The sequence below is a fragment of the Eublepharis macularius genome, chromosome 8 (genome assembly GCF_028583425.1).
Source record: "Eublepharis macularius isolate TG4126 chromosome 8, MPM_Emac_v1.0, whole genome shotgun sequence".
Lineage (NCBI taxonomy): Eukaryota > Metazoa > Chordata > Lepidosauria > Squamata > Eublepharidae > Eublepharis > Eublepharis macularius.
The window spans coordinates 80477607-80496426 of NC_072797.1; the positions used below are offsets into that span (position 1 = coordinate 80477607).

Consider the following 18820-nt stretch of genomic DNA (forward strand, 5'->3'; position numbering starts at 1 on the left):
AGGCCTACCACATGCTCCTTGGACCCGTGCCCTTTGTGGCTGGTGAAGGCCAGCGTAGATGGGCTACGGGATGCCCTGGAGGCCATTGTCAACATGTCTATTGTTAGATTTATCAGCAGCATTCGACACAGTCGATCATGACCTGTTGGTCCACCGCCTTGCCAATGTGGGGATTCGATGGACAGCTCTGCAGTGGTTTGTCTCTTTTCTCCATGGTCGGGGACAGAGGGTGGCACTAGGGGAGAAGTTGTCATCCCGCCACCCATTGGTGTGCGGTGTCCCTCAAGGGGCAATACACTCCCCCCTGCTATTTAATGTATATATACGCCCCCTCGCCCAGCTGGTATGGAATTTCAGACTTGAGTGCCATCAATACGCAGATGACACCCAACTGTATCTGATGATGGATGGCCGGCCTGGCTCTGCCCCAGATGTCCTGGAATGGGCCTTTGGAGCTGTGACTGGATGGTTCAAGCAGAGTCAGCTGAGATTGAATCCCTCGAAGATGGAGGTCCTGCATGTGGGTCTAGGGTCCATGGGTGCGGAACACCGGCTCCCTGCTCTCGACAGAGCACCACTTACACCGGTGTCGAGAGTGAGGAGCCTGGGGGTGGTCCTGGATGCTTCCTTGTCTATGGAGGCACAGGTCGCAGCGGTTGTTAGATCCTCTTTCTTCTATCTAAGACAGGCTCAACAACTTGTCCCCTACCTATTGATCCATGTCCTTAAAACAGTGATCCAGGCAACGGTCACCTCCAGATTAGACTACTGCAACTCACTCTACACAGGGCTTCCCTTGGGCTTGATCCAGAAACTGCAGCTGGTTCAGAATGCAGCTGCACGGGTGGTTGCCAGAGCACCAATCATGGCTCATATAACACCTATCCTCCATCAGCTGCACTGGTTACCGGTTGAGTACCGGGTCCGGTTCAAGGTTTTGGTGTTGACCTATAAAGCCCTATGCGGACTGGGCCCAGCATACCTTCGAGACTGCCTCTCCCCATATGTTCTCCGGAGGTCGCTTCGATCAGCCACTAAGAACTTACTGATGGTCCCTGGCTCCAGGGAGGTCCGCCTGGCCTCTACCAGAGCCAGGGCCTTCTCAGTTCTGGCTCCGACCTGGTGGAACTCTCTGTCTGAGGAAACTAGGGCCCGGCAGGATTTGTTATCTTTCCGCCAGGCCTGCAAGACGGAGATGTTCCACCAGGCATTTGGTGGGGGCTAGGCTGTCCTCTTGCCGGCCATACCACTGAAGACCTTCCACCACCCATGCAGGACAATGGTGTATTTTAATATTTTATACCCGCCAATTTTAATTGTTTGATATGATGTTTTAATGTTTTTATAATGTTTTTGATGTATTGTCGAGGGCTTTCACGGCCGGAGAACGATGGTTGTTGTGGGTTTTCCGGGCTGTATTGCCGTGGTCTTGGCATTGTAGTTCCTGACGTTTCGCCAGCAGCTGTGGCTGGCATGTTCAGAGGTGTAGCACCAAAAGACAGAGATCTCTCAGTGTCACAGTGTGGAAAAGATGTTGGCAGGTCATTTGTATCTACTCAGGAGGGGTGGGGTTGAGCTGAGTCATCCTGTAAGAGTTTCCCAGGGTGTGGAATGCTAATGGCGGGAGGCTTCACTGTATCCTGAGGAGGTTCCTATATATAATGTTTTTATTATTTTAAGCTGTTGTTAAACCACCCTGAGCCCGTCTGACAGGGAGGGTGGTCTAGAAATGTGATTAAGTAAATAAATAAATAAATAAACTTCAGAAGTAGTGAAAAGTTTCAAGAGCTGCTCTACCACCAAGGTTTTGTTTTGTTTGGATTAATGGGTTAGGCTACCAACTAAGTTTTATACCAATGTAATGCTAAAATATGCCAGCATTACTCAAAGACTTGTAAATCAAGGACTTGTAAATCCATGAGGAAAGTATGCAATTAGTATAGTTCTTATATGTTTTTCACACAAGGCAAATAGCTGCTTAGAGCTTTGTGGTGATTTAAATTGTGAAAATATTATGGGAGTAAACAGTGACCCCTCTCAAGCTGTACAAAAGGAACATGGGAGATCTGACCCACTTGCAGATCTTGCCCTATCTTTTTCAACTACTACCACTAATTCTCAGTGGTGAGAATTAGAAATCAGGCAACTGAAAAGCAGAGGGATATACATCCATGTGTGCACATGTTTCCATTAAACAATCTGAACCAAGCTAGAGTACGTAAACACTGTCAACACCTTAAAAGCAAGCCTTTAATTATTATTTCTACTAGTAGTCCATAAAGTGGCTTACAATAAAATAAAAATTAAAAAACAATAAATGAAGTGAAGCAGCAAGAAGCAGAAAACAATCAAGAGAGCAGAAAATCATATAAAATCTGAAAACCACTAAAGCTTCCATGGAACACCAAAGTAGAAATCAAACCTTTGAAGCCTTGAAAGACAGAAAGGTATTCTTGGTGTCTAAATTCGATTAAGTAGACAGCTAACATGTCTGTCTTGCAAGCCACCACTGAAAAGACCTTCTGTATGATCAGGTAACCCAGACAAAGACTCCATGACCAGGCAGGTTCACAAGAGAGAAGGTATTCCTTCAAGTACTATGATCCTAAGCCATTTAAGGGTGTGAAGATCAAAACCAGCTTTTTGACCTGTACCTAGAAATGTTTTGGCAGTGTGATGGACTACACTTTTGAAAAGCCTGGAAGAGTACTCACACAGCAGCATGACTACTACGGGTTAATCCCTCACAGAATGAGAGAAATTTGAGAGACAAGCTACTCCAAGGGATCTGATTGAGGAGCATGACCTGAAAAGAGGAGGGATTTTTTTCAGTCCTAGGAGAGAGTGAGATCGAGTGTGAAGAATTGAGAGATGAAGTCCAGAGTGAGCAGTTTTAACACTGACAGGAAAGTTGGCAAGGAGATTTGGGAAGTAGGTGCAATGAAAGGGGATAGATTTTCTAAGGAGAGGAGATTTTCCCTACCCAGTCACACAGAGTGCTAACTCTGGAGAGTGAAGAGATCCTCTTCCACTTTTCTCATTATAGCTGATGACAATGACTAAAAGAGGGACATTCTGTGATTTAGTTGAAACTAGGATATATAAAACACGACCTTTGGAAGGAGGAATGGTTGACGAAGGAGTATATAAGCATGACCCACTCCAAATTTCTGTTTGGGGCAAAACATCTTCTGAGCAGGCTGTCTATTTGGCCTATATTCTGGTCTCAAATCTTAGGAATTTTTCAACTGTTATGATTTATTAGAAGAAGCTCTAAAACTATGTGTTATTTGTCATATTTTAAGGTCTATGTTTTGACCTAGAGTATGCCACAATTTATGAGATGTAGAGTTACATCTCAAACATCTACTCTTTCTTGGTTCAGCTTGGTAGATGTACTCTCTGATGTCTGTCTAGTGTCACCCTCCTCCCATGTCTGACCTTGGAACAGCCATGGCAACGTTATGATGTATATTCTGATTAAACCCCACTAATAGTCTTTAACTAGAGAATAGTCAATACCTCTAAGACTGCATGTTTTCAGTAGATTAACAACTGTATAGCTGCCATGTGTTTTTCTGTATTTTAATTGCTAAACAGAAGCAGCGAAATGAATCATTTTTTTGTTCAAATGGCCTGTAAACATACTTCTGTGGAGCCCTTTAAAAACAATAGTATTTTAGTGCCATTTTGCTCATACTTTCTTTGTGCAGTAACTATCCTTGACACATCTTTTCAATTCGCTGAGACCTTTTAAATTAGAGGTCAGTCAATATTTAGCAGAAAACTATTTGATTAATTGTTCCTGAAGATGAATTTTATTTGTTCCCATTAGTCATTTAGACATTTTATAGCAATAGCCAAAACTCAGTTGGATAAAATATGCCAACAGACTTGTAGTGTATTAGTCTGAAGTAGTATTCTCTTGAACTTTATTAAGTGTTCAGGTTAGAAATACTCTGGAAGTTCTAGATATCCATACCTCTGATAATTTCAATTAGATTGTCATCGTCCTATTAACTTCAGTTGTATGAAGCTAGACAAATAATTTATTTAGTTTCAGTTAAAGGCAGCTTACATAATCAAAACAAAAATTAAAAACATAATTACACCATATGACAATAAAAGATTAAAAATCGTAAATTTTCTACCAGTAAAGAAGTTTCTGCAATCTACCATTAAAAGCAACTAAAGTTCATCTGAAAATGTGCTACAAATAAAAAGAACTGCTAGGCCAAAAAAGATCAGAAGTATAGCAGTAATAGTGTCCTCTGTAGTTTTTCTGATACTCTATAAACCTGGTGCAATTAAGGAAAAGGCATGAAGCCACACTGAAGAAGAGGCAAATGGGAAATGGAAGGCACATCTAAATTGTAGCATGTGAGTACATTAAGAGAAATTTCTACATCTTATGTTTTAACAAATAAAAAAGAAAAATATCACAGATCTCTAATTGTGCACATATACATCTGTAGTTTGGATCAGGGCCTTGTGGGAAGGTAACAGAGGGTTTAATTCTTCAAGCCCCACTTGATTTTGTTAATTGAAGCTGGGCTTCCATGCTTTTTATTACTGATTTTAATGGGGAAGGATGTAAACTCTGTTTCAGTTATGAGTTATCAACACTAGACCTCTTCCAATATGGGTATAATCTCGATAGCAGTTATCTCAATAGTAAATTTATTGTATATAGAGTGATGGAGGTTCATTATCTTTGTAATTTCTTCACTGGCCTAGATGGGGAAAAATCCAATGACTTTTTGAGGCTCCAGTTTGCCCCCTGTAGTTTTTCACTTTAACTCAATTATCCAGATCTTTATCTTTATTGTTCTGCAGCCAGGCTGGTCAACCTGCTCCATCTCCTACACCGCTCAGAATACACTACAACCACTCTTAAAACTATATACGTTTAGCAGTGTGATTGGAACAGTTCAAAGGATCGCCCTACATCAATTCGGAACAACATCTATTTAACCTCCTTACTGAAAATTTGGGACCAGAATAGAAATCATTTAGTGCCAAAGATACCCAGATATTCCACCTTTACATTTCAACATTGGTTTACATTGGGAAAAGATAAATCTTTCAATGAGTTCTGGAAGGGGGTTAACGAGATCAATAGATGTCTCATCTCACAATGGCTTATTATTAGAAAAATCAGAAATGGAAAACATAATAAATCATAAAATTCATTGGTTTAGATATCTGCAAATACAAAATCTTGCTGAATGTATTAATCTGAAAAAAATTATCGACTCCCCTAAAACAGAATTTGAATGTCTTATAGACTTAGCTCCAAACCACAGTAAAGGATTGATATCAAAAATATACAATATATTGCTATCTACTCAAAAAAATAGAACGTGGAAATTCCAAGATCAATGGTACATAGATTGCCAAATTGAAAAATCCACCAAAAATTGGAAACAAATATGGTCATCCAACATTTACACCTCAAAAGAAGAAACTGATCGTACACCTAAACAAGATATGCTGATAATCATAGGTAACTGGAATGCAAAAAGTATGCAATAAAGCAGAATCAAACATATGGTTGTTGGGGGTTTTCCGGGCTGTATTGCCGTGGTCTTGGCAATACAGCCCGGAAAACCCCCAACAACCATCGTTCTCCGGCCGTGAAAGCCTTCGACAATACATAGAATCAAACATAGTTGGAAAATTTGAACTAGAATCACAAAATGAAGCAGGAGAGTGTCTCATAGAATTTTGTGAAGCCAACAACCCATTCATTGCTAATATATGCTTCAGGCAACCAAAAAGACAATTGTATATGTGGAAATCACCGGATGACTAATACAGGAACCAAATAGATTATATAATTGGAAGCAGAACATGGAGAAACTCTGTTCTCTCTGCTAAAACAAGACCAGAAGTTGATTGCAATACAGATCATGAATTGTTAATATCAAAAATTTAGAATAAAGGTGAAGAGAAACACAAAAAGAATCATAGTGCCAAAATACAGTCTAAATATTCTGGAAGAATTTAAAGACCAGGTAAGGAACAGATTTGCTATATACTAGTTCAATTGATCGTGAGCCAGAAAAACGATGGTGGGATTAAACCAGAGATATTATCAAGGAAGAATATGCAAAGACTATTCCTGTAGCCAAAAGAAAGGAGAAGCCTAAATGGATGACTGAAGACAATCTTAAACTTGCTAAAGATAGACAAGAAACAAAATCAAAAGGTGACAGAAATAGCGTCAACATTCTGAATGCAGCTTTTTAGCAACTTGCACACAAAGATAAAGAAATCTATTATAATGCCCAGTGCAAAGAAATAGAAAACAACAATAAAAAAGGAAGATCTGTTCCAAAAGATCTGAGAAATCAAAGGGAAATTCAAGCCATGGCTTGGGATGCTGAAAGATCAACATGGAAATACAGTATCTGATCAGGATAAAATAAAAGAAAGATGGAAACAACAAGAACTATATAAAAGAGATGGAAGGATGACATACTTTCGACGAAGAATCTTTTGATGAAGAACCAGAAATCCTAGAAAGTGAAGTAAAAGCTGCACTCAAAGCAATTGGGAGAAATAAAGCACCTGGAGTAGATGGAATACCAGTCCAGCTAATTCAAGCTACAGAAATGGAATCTATCAGAATCGTAATATGAATTTGTCAACAAATGTGGAAAACAAACAATGGCCCACAGACTGGAAACACCCAGTCTGTATTCTATTTCTCAAAAAAGGGTATGCCAAGGAGTGCAGCAATTGTCGGACTATCACATTAATTTCCTATGCAAGCAAAGTGATGCTCAAAATTCTATAGCAAAGACTCTTACCATATATAGAATGAGAAATGCCAGATGTTCAAGCTGGATTCAGAAAAAGAAGAGGCACTAGAGATCACATTGCAAATTGACAATGGCTAATGGAATATACCAGGGAATTTCAGAAAAAAACCAGCCTGTGTTTTATAGATTACAGCAAAGCTTTTGACTGTGTGGATCATGAAGAGTTATGGAGAGTCTTAAAAGAAATGGGAGTACCACAACATCTGATTGTTTTGATGCGCAATCTGTACTCTGGGCAAGAGGCTATTTTCAGGACAGAATATGGGGAAATAGAATGGTTTCCAATTGGCGAGGGTGTCAGACAAGGATGCATATTATCTCCCTGCCTGTTCAGCCTCTATGCAGAGTATATCATAAGGAAAGCTGGATTAGAGCTAGAAGACGGTGGAGTGAAAATTGGTGGAAGGAACATTAACAATTTGAGATATGCAGATGACACCACGTTACTGGCAGAAAATAGTGAAGACTTGAAACAACTACTGATGAAGGTTAAAGGAGAAAGCACCAAAGCATGGTTACAGCTGAACATCAAGAAGACAAAAGTAATGACTACTGAGGAATGACACAATTTTAAAGATGACAATGAGGAAATTGAAATTGTTCAAGATTTTCGATTCCTTGGCTCAATCATCCACAAAAAGGGAGACTGCAATGAAGAAATCAGAAGAAGATTGAGACTTGGAAGAGCAGCTGTGAGGGAACTAGATAAGATCCTCAAAGATAAAGATATCTCTTTGGAAACCAAGATCAAGATAATCCAAATTACAGTATTCCCCATTACTATGTATGAATGTGAAAGTTGGACAGTGAAGAAAGATGACAGGAAGAAAATTGATTCATTTGGAATATGGTGCTGGAGGAGAGGTTTGTGGATACTATGGACAGCCATAAAGACAAATAAGTGGGTACTAGAATTCTCTCCAGAAACTAACATGAAAAACTAAGGTTATTGTATTTTGGTCACATCATGAGAAGATAAGATTCTCTGCAAAAGTCAATAAAGTCAGTAATGCTAGGAAAAGTGGAAGGCAGCAGGAAAAAAAGGAAGATCTAAAACGAAATGGCTTAACTCAATAAAAGAAGCCACGTCCTCCAGTTTGTGGGATCTGAGCAAGTCTGTTAATGATAGGACGTTTTGGGGGCCTTTCTTTCATAGGGTCGCTGTAAGTTGGAGGTCACTTGACAGCACATAACACACACATGGTGAAGAATTGTTGTATGGGGCATCGTGAATGTGTTTTTTGCTGCAAATACACAAGTTTATTCAGAACTGATATATTGTAGTGTCTAAGGAAATATTCTTAGCCAAGATTATCGCATAAGTGCTATATACATGCTAAACATCTTTGTTATTGTTTGGAAAACAAATAATTACAGCTTCCTGACGTGTATTTATGACAAAATAGAAATAATGCTAAAGTGACAGTGCATTTCTCATATATGTGTGTGTGTGTGTGTGTGTGTGTGTACATGTGTGTATGTATACATGTGTGTGTATGTATGTATGTATGTATGTATGTTTGCAGGGCCGGCGCGCCTCTTAAGGCCAGGTAGGCGGTGGCCGCAGGTGCGGGGTGCCGGAGGGAGCGCCGGAGGAGGCGCGGCGGGCGGGAGCGCGTGCCACAAAGCCCCAGCCTCCTATCCCTCCCACCCCACACCGCTGCCGCCGCCAGCACACACCCCCGCCCAGGCGCAGCCACCGCGGGCAGGCATCTGTGGCGGCGCAGGCAACCGAGCGGGAGAGCTCGGAGGCCGCCCGCCACAGCAATCAGGCCGGCAGTGGCGCGCGCTCCCATGATGACGTCACACATGATGTCATCACGCAGGCCGGTGCGCGCGCGCGCGTGCTCGTGCGCGTGTGGGGGCGCCCAGCTGGCCGGCCGTGAGCACGGCAGACCCTTGCGCCGCCCCTGTATGTTTGTTTGTTTGTTTGTTTTAGTTCCATCTTATTCTAATAACAAAATTAATCAAGTCTTACATTCTTTGGATACATGTTATCAATCATATATTCCATTTCATCTCTACAATTCCATCATAATTATACTATTTTCACTATGCTATTATCACTATAAGTCTGCATTCTTTAATTCTAGTACTTCTTTACTCTGCTCATTCATTTGATGGTATTCTGCTAATATATAGTTACGTCTCTATTTTATACTTCCGTTTAACCCATCTATAAAAGGGGGCCATTTTTGTTTTCCATCATGTCTGTTTTTTTCTTTTATTAATTTGTGACAGTGCATTTCTTACACTGAGATGTCTCTGATTAAACATCACAAACCAATTGAAGTTTATTATCTTGCTCCTGCACTCTCTCTCTTCTCTTGTAGTGCTTTGTGGTTTTGGAAGCTTTCAGTTTGACTTCAATTCTTGTGATATCTACATGCAGGTAGCTTGACAAACTAGGAATGAGCCATAGTTTATAATCCTGGGCTGCAGGGGGAAAACACTCTAATTGCCAAAGCCACCACCTTCAGTCATGCTGTCTGTGGTGAGGATGGGAGGTGGGGATACATAAGTACAGCAGCAGCCCAGGTTTGTGTTCATCCTGGACAAATGTCTCTTTGTTCATGACATCTGAATGCAGCCTGGTGAAACTTCTATGCAAAGTGGCCCTGATTCATTGTTGATTCATTGCCAAAATGTCTGTGAAACTGCAAGTCTTGTCACTGAGCATCTGCTTTATAATTTAGAGGAATCTCCCCAGACAGAATATGATGAGCACATCAGGGAAGTAATAAATTATCTCCATTTATTCAGCATGTGACTCTTGCAACTAAAGTAATTTAAGTTCAGATACATAAAAAAGGAGACCTAGCATACAACTCACTTAACCATTAAGAGACAGTATCGTTTCAGGAGTATGAGCTGACCTTTGAAAAATGTGATGGATTCAAGTTTTGCAAAGCTTCATAGGGGGAGTGGAGAGAATTTGTATCAGCCAGTCCACATACTGTCTGGTCTGCATTAATACCATGGCAGGTATGCAGAAGCAAAAGTTTCTTATGGTGACTTGGAGAATGATTAAGCTGTCACTCCAAAAATGTGCATGACCATTGGTGGATTACGGTCAATATCCTAGTTCCAGCCACTGGGAAAACAATATGAGCTGGTAACTGTGAGCAAAAAGAATTCTTTTTTAATGTTGAAGTTGACTACAGTTAGAAGTGTTAGCTGAAATTCATCCCTTGTACCCATCCATATGAGATTCATATGGTCAATTTTATTTCAAAGAACTATCTGATGGTCACTTTTTAAATTCTTCCATTCTCCATGGTGGTTTGTCCAGACATTCCAAGATACTCATGTTCATTTTAACTTGTCCTTGGGGACTGGCTGACACAACTATGTTCTTCTTGAAAGGAGATTCCAATGTGAATATTCCAGAAGGTCTTAAGCAAAATTAATCTTAAGAAAAATTTCTTCAGTCTTCAGAGAACCTAATGGATGAGAAAGCTAAAGGATATATGTCAACATGGTTAGCTTTTTAAGAAGATGGTAAAGACTGATTAATCATAAACATAACATTTCCTCTTTTGTCCTAATGCTTTCAAAGCTCTTCGATACAACAGCTTTTAAGAGAAACATAACTAATTGTTGTGCAAAAACAGAAACAAATGTTTAACTGGCCAAACTAGAAAAAAAAAATGCTTGCAAAATCTTGTCATATGTAGTAAGATCCTTTCTAATATATGGCATTTTTTGCCATATATAAACACAATGATACTTGTATGTACACTGCAAATTATATTGCCATTAGAGGAGAATGCCATTCAGTAAGAAACTACCACATCAAAGTCATCTATAATCTGAAACATCTAGGCTACCAATCATATAAATAGGAAATGATCCTTAAAATAGCCTAACCCTTTTTTAATTTGCGTAGTCTGAACGATCTAGTCTTTCATCAGAGTAATTTTCACCCTGAGGAAATGTCTTGCGTTCTTTTTGTCTCTTCTAAGAAAGTAGGTCTGTTCTCTGCCTGACTGCTCTGCCTCAGGAGAAGGTTATGAGAACAATAGTTGTCAATCATTAAGGAGGTTGAGTGTGTGTGATCAGCATGTACCTACTATAGTGCCACAACACTATTGTTATCAGTAAATCATAAAAATAAAAAGCATATGCTCTGAGCATATGTTTAGCAAATTTCTGGTGAACTCCATATGACCTTTTTATAGGATACTTATATTACTTCCTTTGAAAATTTCTGTTTAATATTTTCTTTTGGGAGAAAAAGCATAAGAGGTTTTAGAAGTTTACCTGTTATACTTTCTTTGTCTAATAGACTTTATTTGTTCAATTTGTTACATATAAATAACACTAAATAATGTTTTTTGCTAGTCCACCATAGATGTATCTTCCATGCCCAGAGAGATTGCTATTACAGAGCAGTGGAAGGGTGCATAGGTAGGCACTACATGAAGCATTTTTAGGGAATGCAAGGTCATGTGTGCTTCCAGTAGCATTATCCTGTCCATCCTTTCTGCTTCGTTGAGAAATACAATCATGGATTGGATGGGGACAAGGTGTGTGTGTTGGGATGCACAACTTTCATTCTACATAATAATTCAATGTGATAGCCGTGTGTGAGTGAAGAAAGGAAAGGAAATGGCTCAGTTATGTTTAGTTTAGTGGTCATCCTTCCATGCATAGGTGCTGTGGACTGTGGCCACAATAAGGATGAATTTATACCCCACCTTTCCACATAATTCAAGGTGTCTTACAAAATGATTAAATATTTCCCCCAAATTAAAACCAAGATAAAATCTACCCCCACCCCTTAAAAAGTGCCTGCCTTTTACAGCCCCTCAAAATCCGTGGCAAACAAGAAAGCCTTTCAGCACCTTCTGAATATCTTCAAGATGAAGGGTTCCCCTCTCTCCACTGCCACAGGTAGCCCATTCCACAGATCAGGGACTGTTGTAATGTATACAAGCAGCCTCTAGGAGAAAGGTTTCTGCTTTGTATGTCCTTCAGTTTTGGCCCTGTGAGGCTCCTGTAGACAACTGGCTGCTGCAGGGGTAGAGGGACTGGGAAGCCCGCTGGAGGTAGGCCGTGCAGGCAAGCGCTATAAAAAACCTGTCATTATAAAGTGTTGTGTCCTGGTGTTCACGATTCTACATATGGCAACAAGGATAAACTGAAGCCCCACCTTGGCAAATGATCGACCTTGTGTTTTTCTTTATTTTTTTCTTTTTCTTTGACTGACGTTGTAAACAATTCCTGTTACAAGAAAATAGCTGCCACTGTGGGGGCTGTTTCAAAATTTGATCAGTGACAACAAACTTGGGAGTAAAGATGGGCACAAAACGAACTACGGAACAAAATTCTGTATGGAACGGCCGGTTCATAGTCAAAGAACCACGCGCTCCATGGGATCACATTTTTCTGAGCCAAACAAACTTTTCTTACTGTTCCGTTGCTGGTTTGGACACTTTTGCCACCAAATACTTCCTTGTCCAGGCAACGGTGGCAGAGTCTTTAGCTTGCCCCCAGTCTGAGGCCTCCAGGCTTGATTGGCAGCTGTCCCTGCCAACTAGAGAGCTCCCACTCTGACCTATCCAGCCAGGAAAAGGGGGGGAGGGTTAGAATCTCCAAGGCAACGGACGAGAAGGGCCTTCAGCAGCCATGGTAACACCAATCTCTTCCTTCCAAAACCATGTTAGGCAGGCTTTTCTGCTAACCAGAGTGCTCTTGGGTTGTTCAATCTCTTGGCTTTTTCCATAAATAGGGGAAGCTGTGTGATTCCTGGTTTCAGTTTCTCTAGAGTGAGAGAGGGAGGAGAGCTTGGTGGCTGGCTGTGGTGTTGGGATTGGGATTGGAACTTGGATCTTTGGCCTGCACTTCTGGCTGCTGAAAAGGGGGCTGAAAAGCCTCTTTTCTTTTCTCTTGCTTTCTTGTTTTTCTTACTGTCTGGGAACTGGGGAGGTATTTGGGAAAAGGGTGCTTTTTTCCTTTCTCCCCCTCCATCCTAGTCTTCCCCCCCGAACCCCAAACCTCAAACCGGTTCGGAAATTGGGTGAGTTCGGTAAGTCCGTGTTCCGTGGAAATTAACGAACCATGAACTGAGCAGTTCATTTTTTTACATTCCGTGCCCATCTCTACTTGGGAGGAATACTCTGAAATTAACACAGATGTCCTTCAGTTTTGGCTGTGTGGGGCCCCTGTAAACAATTGGCTACTGCTGCGTTAGAATGACTGAGAGGCTGGCTGGAGGTAGGCCATGCAGGAGAGAGCTAAATAAAACCTTTTAAGTTGTTATAAGCTGGAGTGTCCTGGTGTTCATAATACTACAAGGACCATGATGGAAAAGGTTGGGCTCTGGTCAATGCAACACAGACCACCTTAAATGGTGGGACAACCAAGAAGTGGCTGCCTGAGGACCATAAGTGGCACAGATTCTTCTGCCCCTGCCTAAATTTTGCTCATTTTTGTAAATGGGACAGAAAAGTGCTTCACCTTGGCCATGACCAGTCTTAGGGCCACTTGACACATTGAATTAAGCATTAGTGATTAGATCTCTGGGTGCATACCTCAGTGGCAATAACAGCAAGCTCCTTGATTTGGTGTCTAAATCCTTTTCCTGCACTGTTTCCCCAATAAAAATTCCCCCAAGCTATTTGTCCCAGGAGGGAAAAATACATCTTATATATTTCAAAGTATTATGCACTGAATCTCTAGTATAAAGTGAATTTTTGCTCTCAGCACAATGCATGTAAGCAATCCAGCAAGGATATACAAAGAAACTTCCATTTCAAATTGAATCCAGGTGTGGTGGTGGTACTGTTCTGCTGGAATTTTCCTCATCAGTAGTAAAAAAAAAAAGTCAGCTTTACTGGCTTCATATTGTCTGTTATATCCAATTTTAAACACCCCCCTTTCCTCATCCCCCACAATAATTTGCCTGAAGAAAATTCTTGTTTCCAACAGTTTAGACCTTACTTAATCCACTAAATGATATTTCCATTCTAGCTTTCTTTATTTTTTCTTAAAAGAAAAAACTGAACTCCTTTACATTTTCTTTTACTACTGCCATTCTCGCATCGCAGAATATCAATAAATGGAGAATATTTCACTAAGGAAGCCTTTGTAACACTTGACATTTGTTTTTTGCTCAGCATGTGATAGTTACCACTGGGGACCGCACTGCAGTAGTCGCTGCCAGTGCAAGAATGGAGCTTTGTGTAACCCCATCACTGGAGCCTGCCACTGTGCTGCTGGATTCAAGGGATGGCGCTGTGAGGAACACTGTGATCAAAGTTCATATGGAAATGACTGCCAGCAAAAGTGCCAGTGCCAGAATGGAGCCACCTGTGATCATGTGACTGGAGAATGCAGATGCCCTCCTGGATACACTGGAGCTTTGTATGCAACAATTTGTGATGTAGAGAATAACAGTATAGTATCTAAATCATATATTTTATGGTTTGTCCTTTCCCAAAGGTTTAGTGTGGGTAACAAGACTGTCTTCATTTCCTTGGTCCTTATATCAATGATACTAGTTAACCAATGAATTTAATGTACTGTATTACTCCACCATCAACATGGTATAAAGATGGAGTATTGTACTAGTACTAAAGGTGTACTAGTACTAAAGGAACCTCCATTCAGATTCCTTTTGAACTTTGAATCTCATTGGATGGTTTGGACTAAACAATATCTGTTTTAAGGTTGATGTGGGTGGGAATCATGTACATAGCCCTGAGTTCCATCGAGGAAGGAGTATATAACTAATAATAAATTACTGTTTATGCAAACACATCTGGGGCCATTACTAATATGTGTATTACAACTGCCAGGATACAAAACAGAAAGATAGTTTTAGGTGAGTAGACATGATGGTTTGCAGTAGAACGGAAGGATCTGCATACCAGCAGATCTTAATTTTTTTCTTAAAGCAGGTCCAATTTTTACAAAAAATCTGTAAATAAATAAATGGGAATAGTAAATACTATGTTTTGAACTTTTTTCTTATAACAAGAAACTCAGTTATAAATTGGATAAGGCCAGAAACATCTGTTAAGAAGGTGTCATACTTTTATAGTAATAGCTTACCAGAAACTTTGTAAATGTATTTTCCATTATAAGTAATAGGAGTTGTGCAGCTTAAGCAAATTGTCTGGATGCTCCCTTTGCTTTTACAGATCAGTTAAACATCTGTATTCTCATCATTTTAGAAAGCCTTCTGTTTTGCATTCTTGGCTTGAAGAATTATGTGGCATATTCAAAGCAAAACAGCAGTTTTTATAAACATGCAATTTTTTTTAGCTGTGAGGATCTTTGCCCCCCTGGTAAGCACGGGCCACAGTGTGAAGAAAGATGTCCATGTCAGAACGGTGGAGTGTGTCACCATGTAACCGGGGAATGTGCCTGTCCTCCTGGATGGATGGTAAATATACCTTCTAAAATAATATAAATTTCAGCTACTGTGGGCCTTTACAGAAAATACAATTTGAATATCAGCCAGACAAAGAGCAAAAATAAGAATAAAATGTGTGTTAGCATACTTTATCATCACAAGAGGTTATCAAAACCAAATTATTACAAAAACCTATCTTATTCAGTATCCTCTAATTCCAAGATGCCTGCAGAACCTTATGATGAAAAGGAAAAAAACCTTGCACTTCCTAGCCCATACAAATGCACCACAAGTGTCACAAATTCATGGCTTTATTTATTTATTTAAATGTCTATTATGATTCTATTATGCTTTTCCAGACATATATGTATAGATCATATCTGTATCATGTTCTAATCCTATGGCTCTGGAATAGTTATACAAATATTTACAGCTTTACATTTTTTAAATAGAAAAGTATTCTTTCTCAGTAGCCAGTGCTCTAGTGCATTCACAGAGAACAGCTGATAATTGTTGGTGGGATTCCACATGGAGAGAATTGTTCTAAAATTAGGAAGCATCTACCAAGAATATCTCTTTTTTATTTCCATTTCATATTTGATAGATGAAGGGAATGATTAAGAAATATCTTAGGGAGTGTACAAGAATTCAGGATAGAAGGGGATTCGGGCACAGGAATCCTTAATCTCCTCAGTGGGACTGTAGCTGGTTACTTGCTATCCTCAGCTATCTGTCTCTACCTGAGCTGCTGTTTCTGCCTACTTGAGCTGTGTAGTCTAAGGGTGTAACTATATAACATGCCTGGCACATGTGGGGTCAGGGGCTTGCAACTGGCCTTGCAGTTAGATGTCCATTGGGAGAACTTACCTTAAGAAGTGCTTGTTCACTCAGTGATGTGGGGAAACAAGGAGCTTCCACTTCTCTCGGTCTTTACATTTATCTACAGAAAGAGCAGTAAGGGAGGAGGTCTTTTCATCTCTTTTCTCTGACTCGTGAACTTCTTAGAGCAGGGAGCCAGAGAAAAGGGGCAAAAAGCGCCCCCCCCCACCATTTCTATTGTTGAAAGTGGAGTGAGAGAGAAATCAGAAGCTCCCTCCTTGCCCTCACAGTGCTCCCTCACAGCTCCAAGTGAGAAGGCACTTTTAAGGTGAATTTCCTAGGGGTTGCCAAGTCCTCCTACCCCTGGGCGGGAGATTGGAAGCCCAGCACCTACTTTTTGGTGTCCCTCTCTCGTGTGCGTGCTCTGTGTGCGCGCGCTCCCAGCCTGCACGATGACCTAACTTCTCAGAAGTGAGATCATCGCACAGGCCATGTGCCACCTGGGAGCGCTCCTGCACTCTGCAGGGGGCCAAATTGGGGCTGATTTGGCCTGAATTAGGCCGCTGCGGATCATGGGAGCATTCCCTAGGAGGTGCATTCCCGCCCCCACTGGCCAGGTAAACAGGAGTGGGGGAGCAGAGGGTGGGAGCGGGGGATCACCCGCCCACAGCGGGGGACTGGCAACTCTAGAATTCTCTGATGTATGTTTGACTGTGAGTTTGATTGCACACCCATGAATCTCACATGTGTTGGGCATATTGTGCAGTTACACTCTAAGCTTCAAGGCTACCATTTCACAACACCAGCATTCTTTGTTTAATTACCACTTTCTGGACATATTTTACTTTAAGCAAAGGGATCTGAGCACAGGGATTTGAATAAAGAAAACAGCCTTATTCTCAAAAGGATTTTAAAACAAACATGATGAAGCATAAATAAAATATAATATGACAAAACAATGTTTATTTTTGATCCAGAAATATTTTCTTGTACTGCCTTGTGCAAAGAGACAAGGAAGAGCTAAGTATAAATATCTAAATGTTTACTGTTGCTTAGAGATGAATTATGGAATTGTTTTACAGGATGAAAAATTCCAACAAATTAACAGCCTAACACTTATGGCAAAACATATATTGCATTGCAAGCTAAAAAATACCTGGCATTTTTAAGATGCTGCTTGCTATAAGAACCTGCTAATCTCTTCACTTCCATTAAATCCACTTCATCTTTCTCCCTTGCAGCTGCACTCCCATGTGTAATATTATTGAAGTTTTGTTTCCAAACAGGGCACAGTCTGTGGTCAGCCTTGTCCAGAAGGTCGGTATGGACGAAACTGCTCCCAAGAATGCCAGTGTCACAATGGAGGGACATGTGACTCAGCAACAGGTCGATGTCACTGTAGTCCAGGTTACACAGGGGAACGGTAAGAAGATACTACTTCTTCAGATTGCACTATTGAGCAAAAGGAGCAATGAAGAAAGATATAAGGATAAATTTTTAAAAATCAGTAAATGTATTCAGACAGTTATGCAGATTAATTTCCAACTCAAATCCACAATAAATAAACAAAATATCAGCAGTGAAAACATGACTTGTAAGTGTAGTTCTTGTAATAAATGATACAGCAATGTGTTTCTTCCGCTATGGTCCACAGATACCCAATAATCTGGAAGAATATTTTTGGTATGCTTAACAAAATGGTGCCTTAGGCTACCATGAACTAGAGTGAATTGGGTGTACAAAAATATTATTTTCTTGATTTCTTTGAAAGAGACAAATAGCAAGGGTGATTTTTTAAAAAAAGGCCCTTGTCATTTCTTGAAGAAAATCATGTTTCCATTTTCTTACTATGAATGAAATGGAATTTGTATTTTTCCCCTTTTACAATGAAAAGAGTAAAAACATTTAAATAAAAAGATGATTAAACTGCATACATCTGCCAAAGTCAGCAGTCATTTGATTGCTTCATGTACATTTCTGGTTCTGTTTCTTTCCAAGTCACCACCTACATATATTTTGAAAGGAAAAGCCATGATTTATACACATGGGCACCTTCCATTTTTTTGTAATATCTCACATGAAAATTCCCTTCATCATGGAAGTTACAGCTGGGACCTTCCATCACCACTATTGTATCTTTGCTACTAAAAATTTCCATGTAGGATGTAAGGATAACCATGAAATAACATAAACAAACCCACTGGGAAAAAATGCACCATAATGTCACGTCAGCTAATATAGTTGCCAAAACAGTAGTCCTTTTTGTGATGAAACAGAGATTATTGTATATTCAGAGGTAGGAATCTGTGATCTTCACTTGAGTTTATCAGGTGAACTTATCTCATAGTGAGCTTTGTTGGCCCAGCAGACATGAACTGATTAGTGGATGTGCAATAGGATTTTTTCCCGTCAGCCATATTTGCTTGATTTCCAGGCATAATTAATGGATGGAACAGCTTCATAAAAGGGGAGATTGAACTCCAGAAAAAGAGGAAAGGTGTAGTCTTTGTGAAAAGTGTCAGAAGCTTCTGGCAAACTTAGGCCATTTCCAGATGGCTTACCTGCACCCACAACGTCACGCCACATTGCGGGGAAAACGCGATATTTCGCGTTTTCTCCGCAACGTGGCGCGACGTTGCGGGTTCAGGTAAGCCATCTGGAAACGGCCTTAGTTAGGGGGAATTTGCCTGTCTGCATAACCAGTGCTAAGGAAAAAGAAAAGAAGAAAAAATATATTCATTAACCATTCTCCATGTCTCACTGTCTTCTAAAGGCTACAGTGAGTCAAAGAGATTTCCAGGGATTTGTCCCT

At 40.3% G+C, this 18820-nt stretch overlaps 1 protein-coding gene across 1 annotated transcript in view; it reads left to right on the forward strand.

The window, feature by feature from the left end:
* The window catches only part of MEGF10 (multiple EGF like domains 10), a 222265-nt gene that overhangs the window by 110344 nt on the left and 93101 nt on the right, over positions 1–18820 (forward strand). The window contains exons 6-8 of the mRNA XM_054987352.1: positions 13949–14195; positions 15099–15219; positions 17295–17431. Of these exons, the coding sequence (XP_054843327.1) occupies positions 13949–14195; positions 15099–15219; positions 17295–17431 (505 nt within the window). The remainder of the gene's footprint in view (positions 1–13948; positions 14196–15098; positions 15220–17294; positions 17432–18820) is intronic.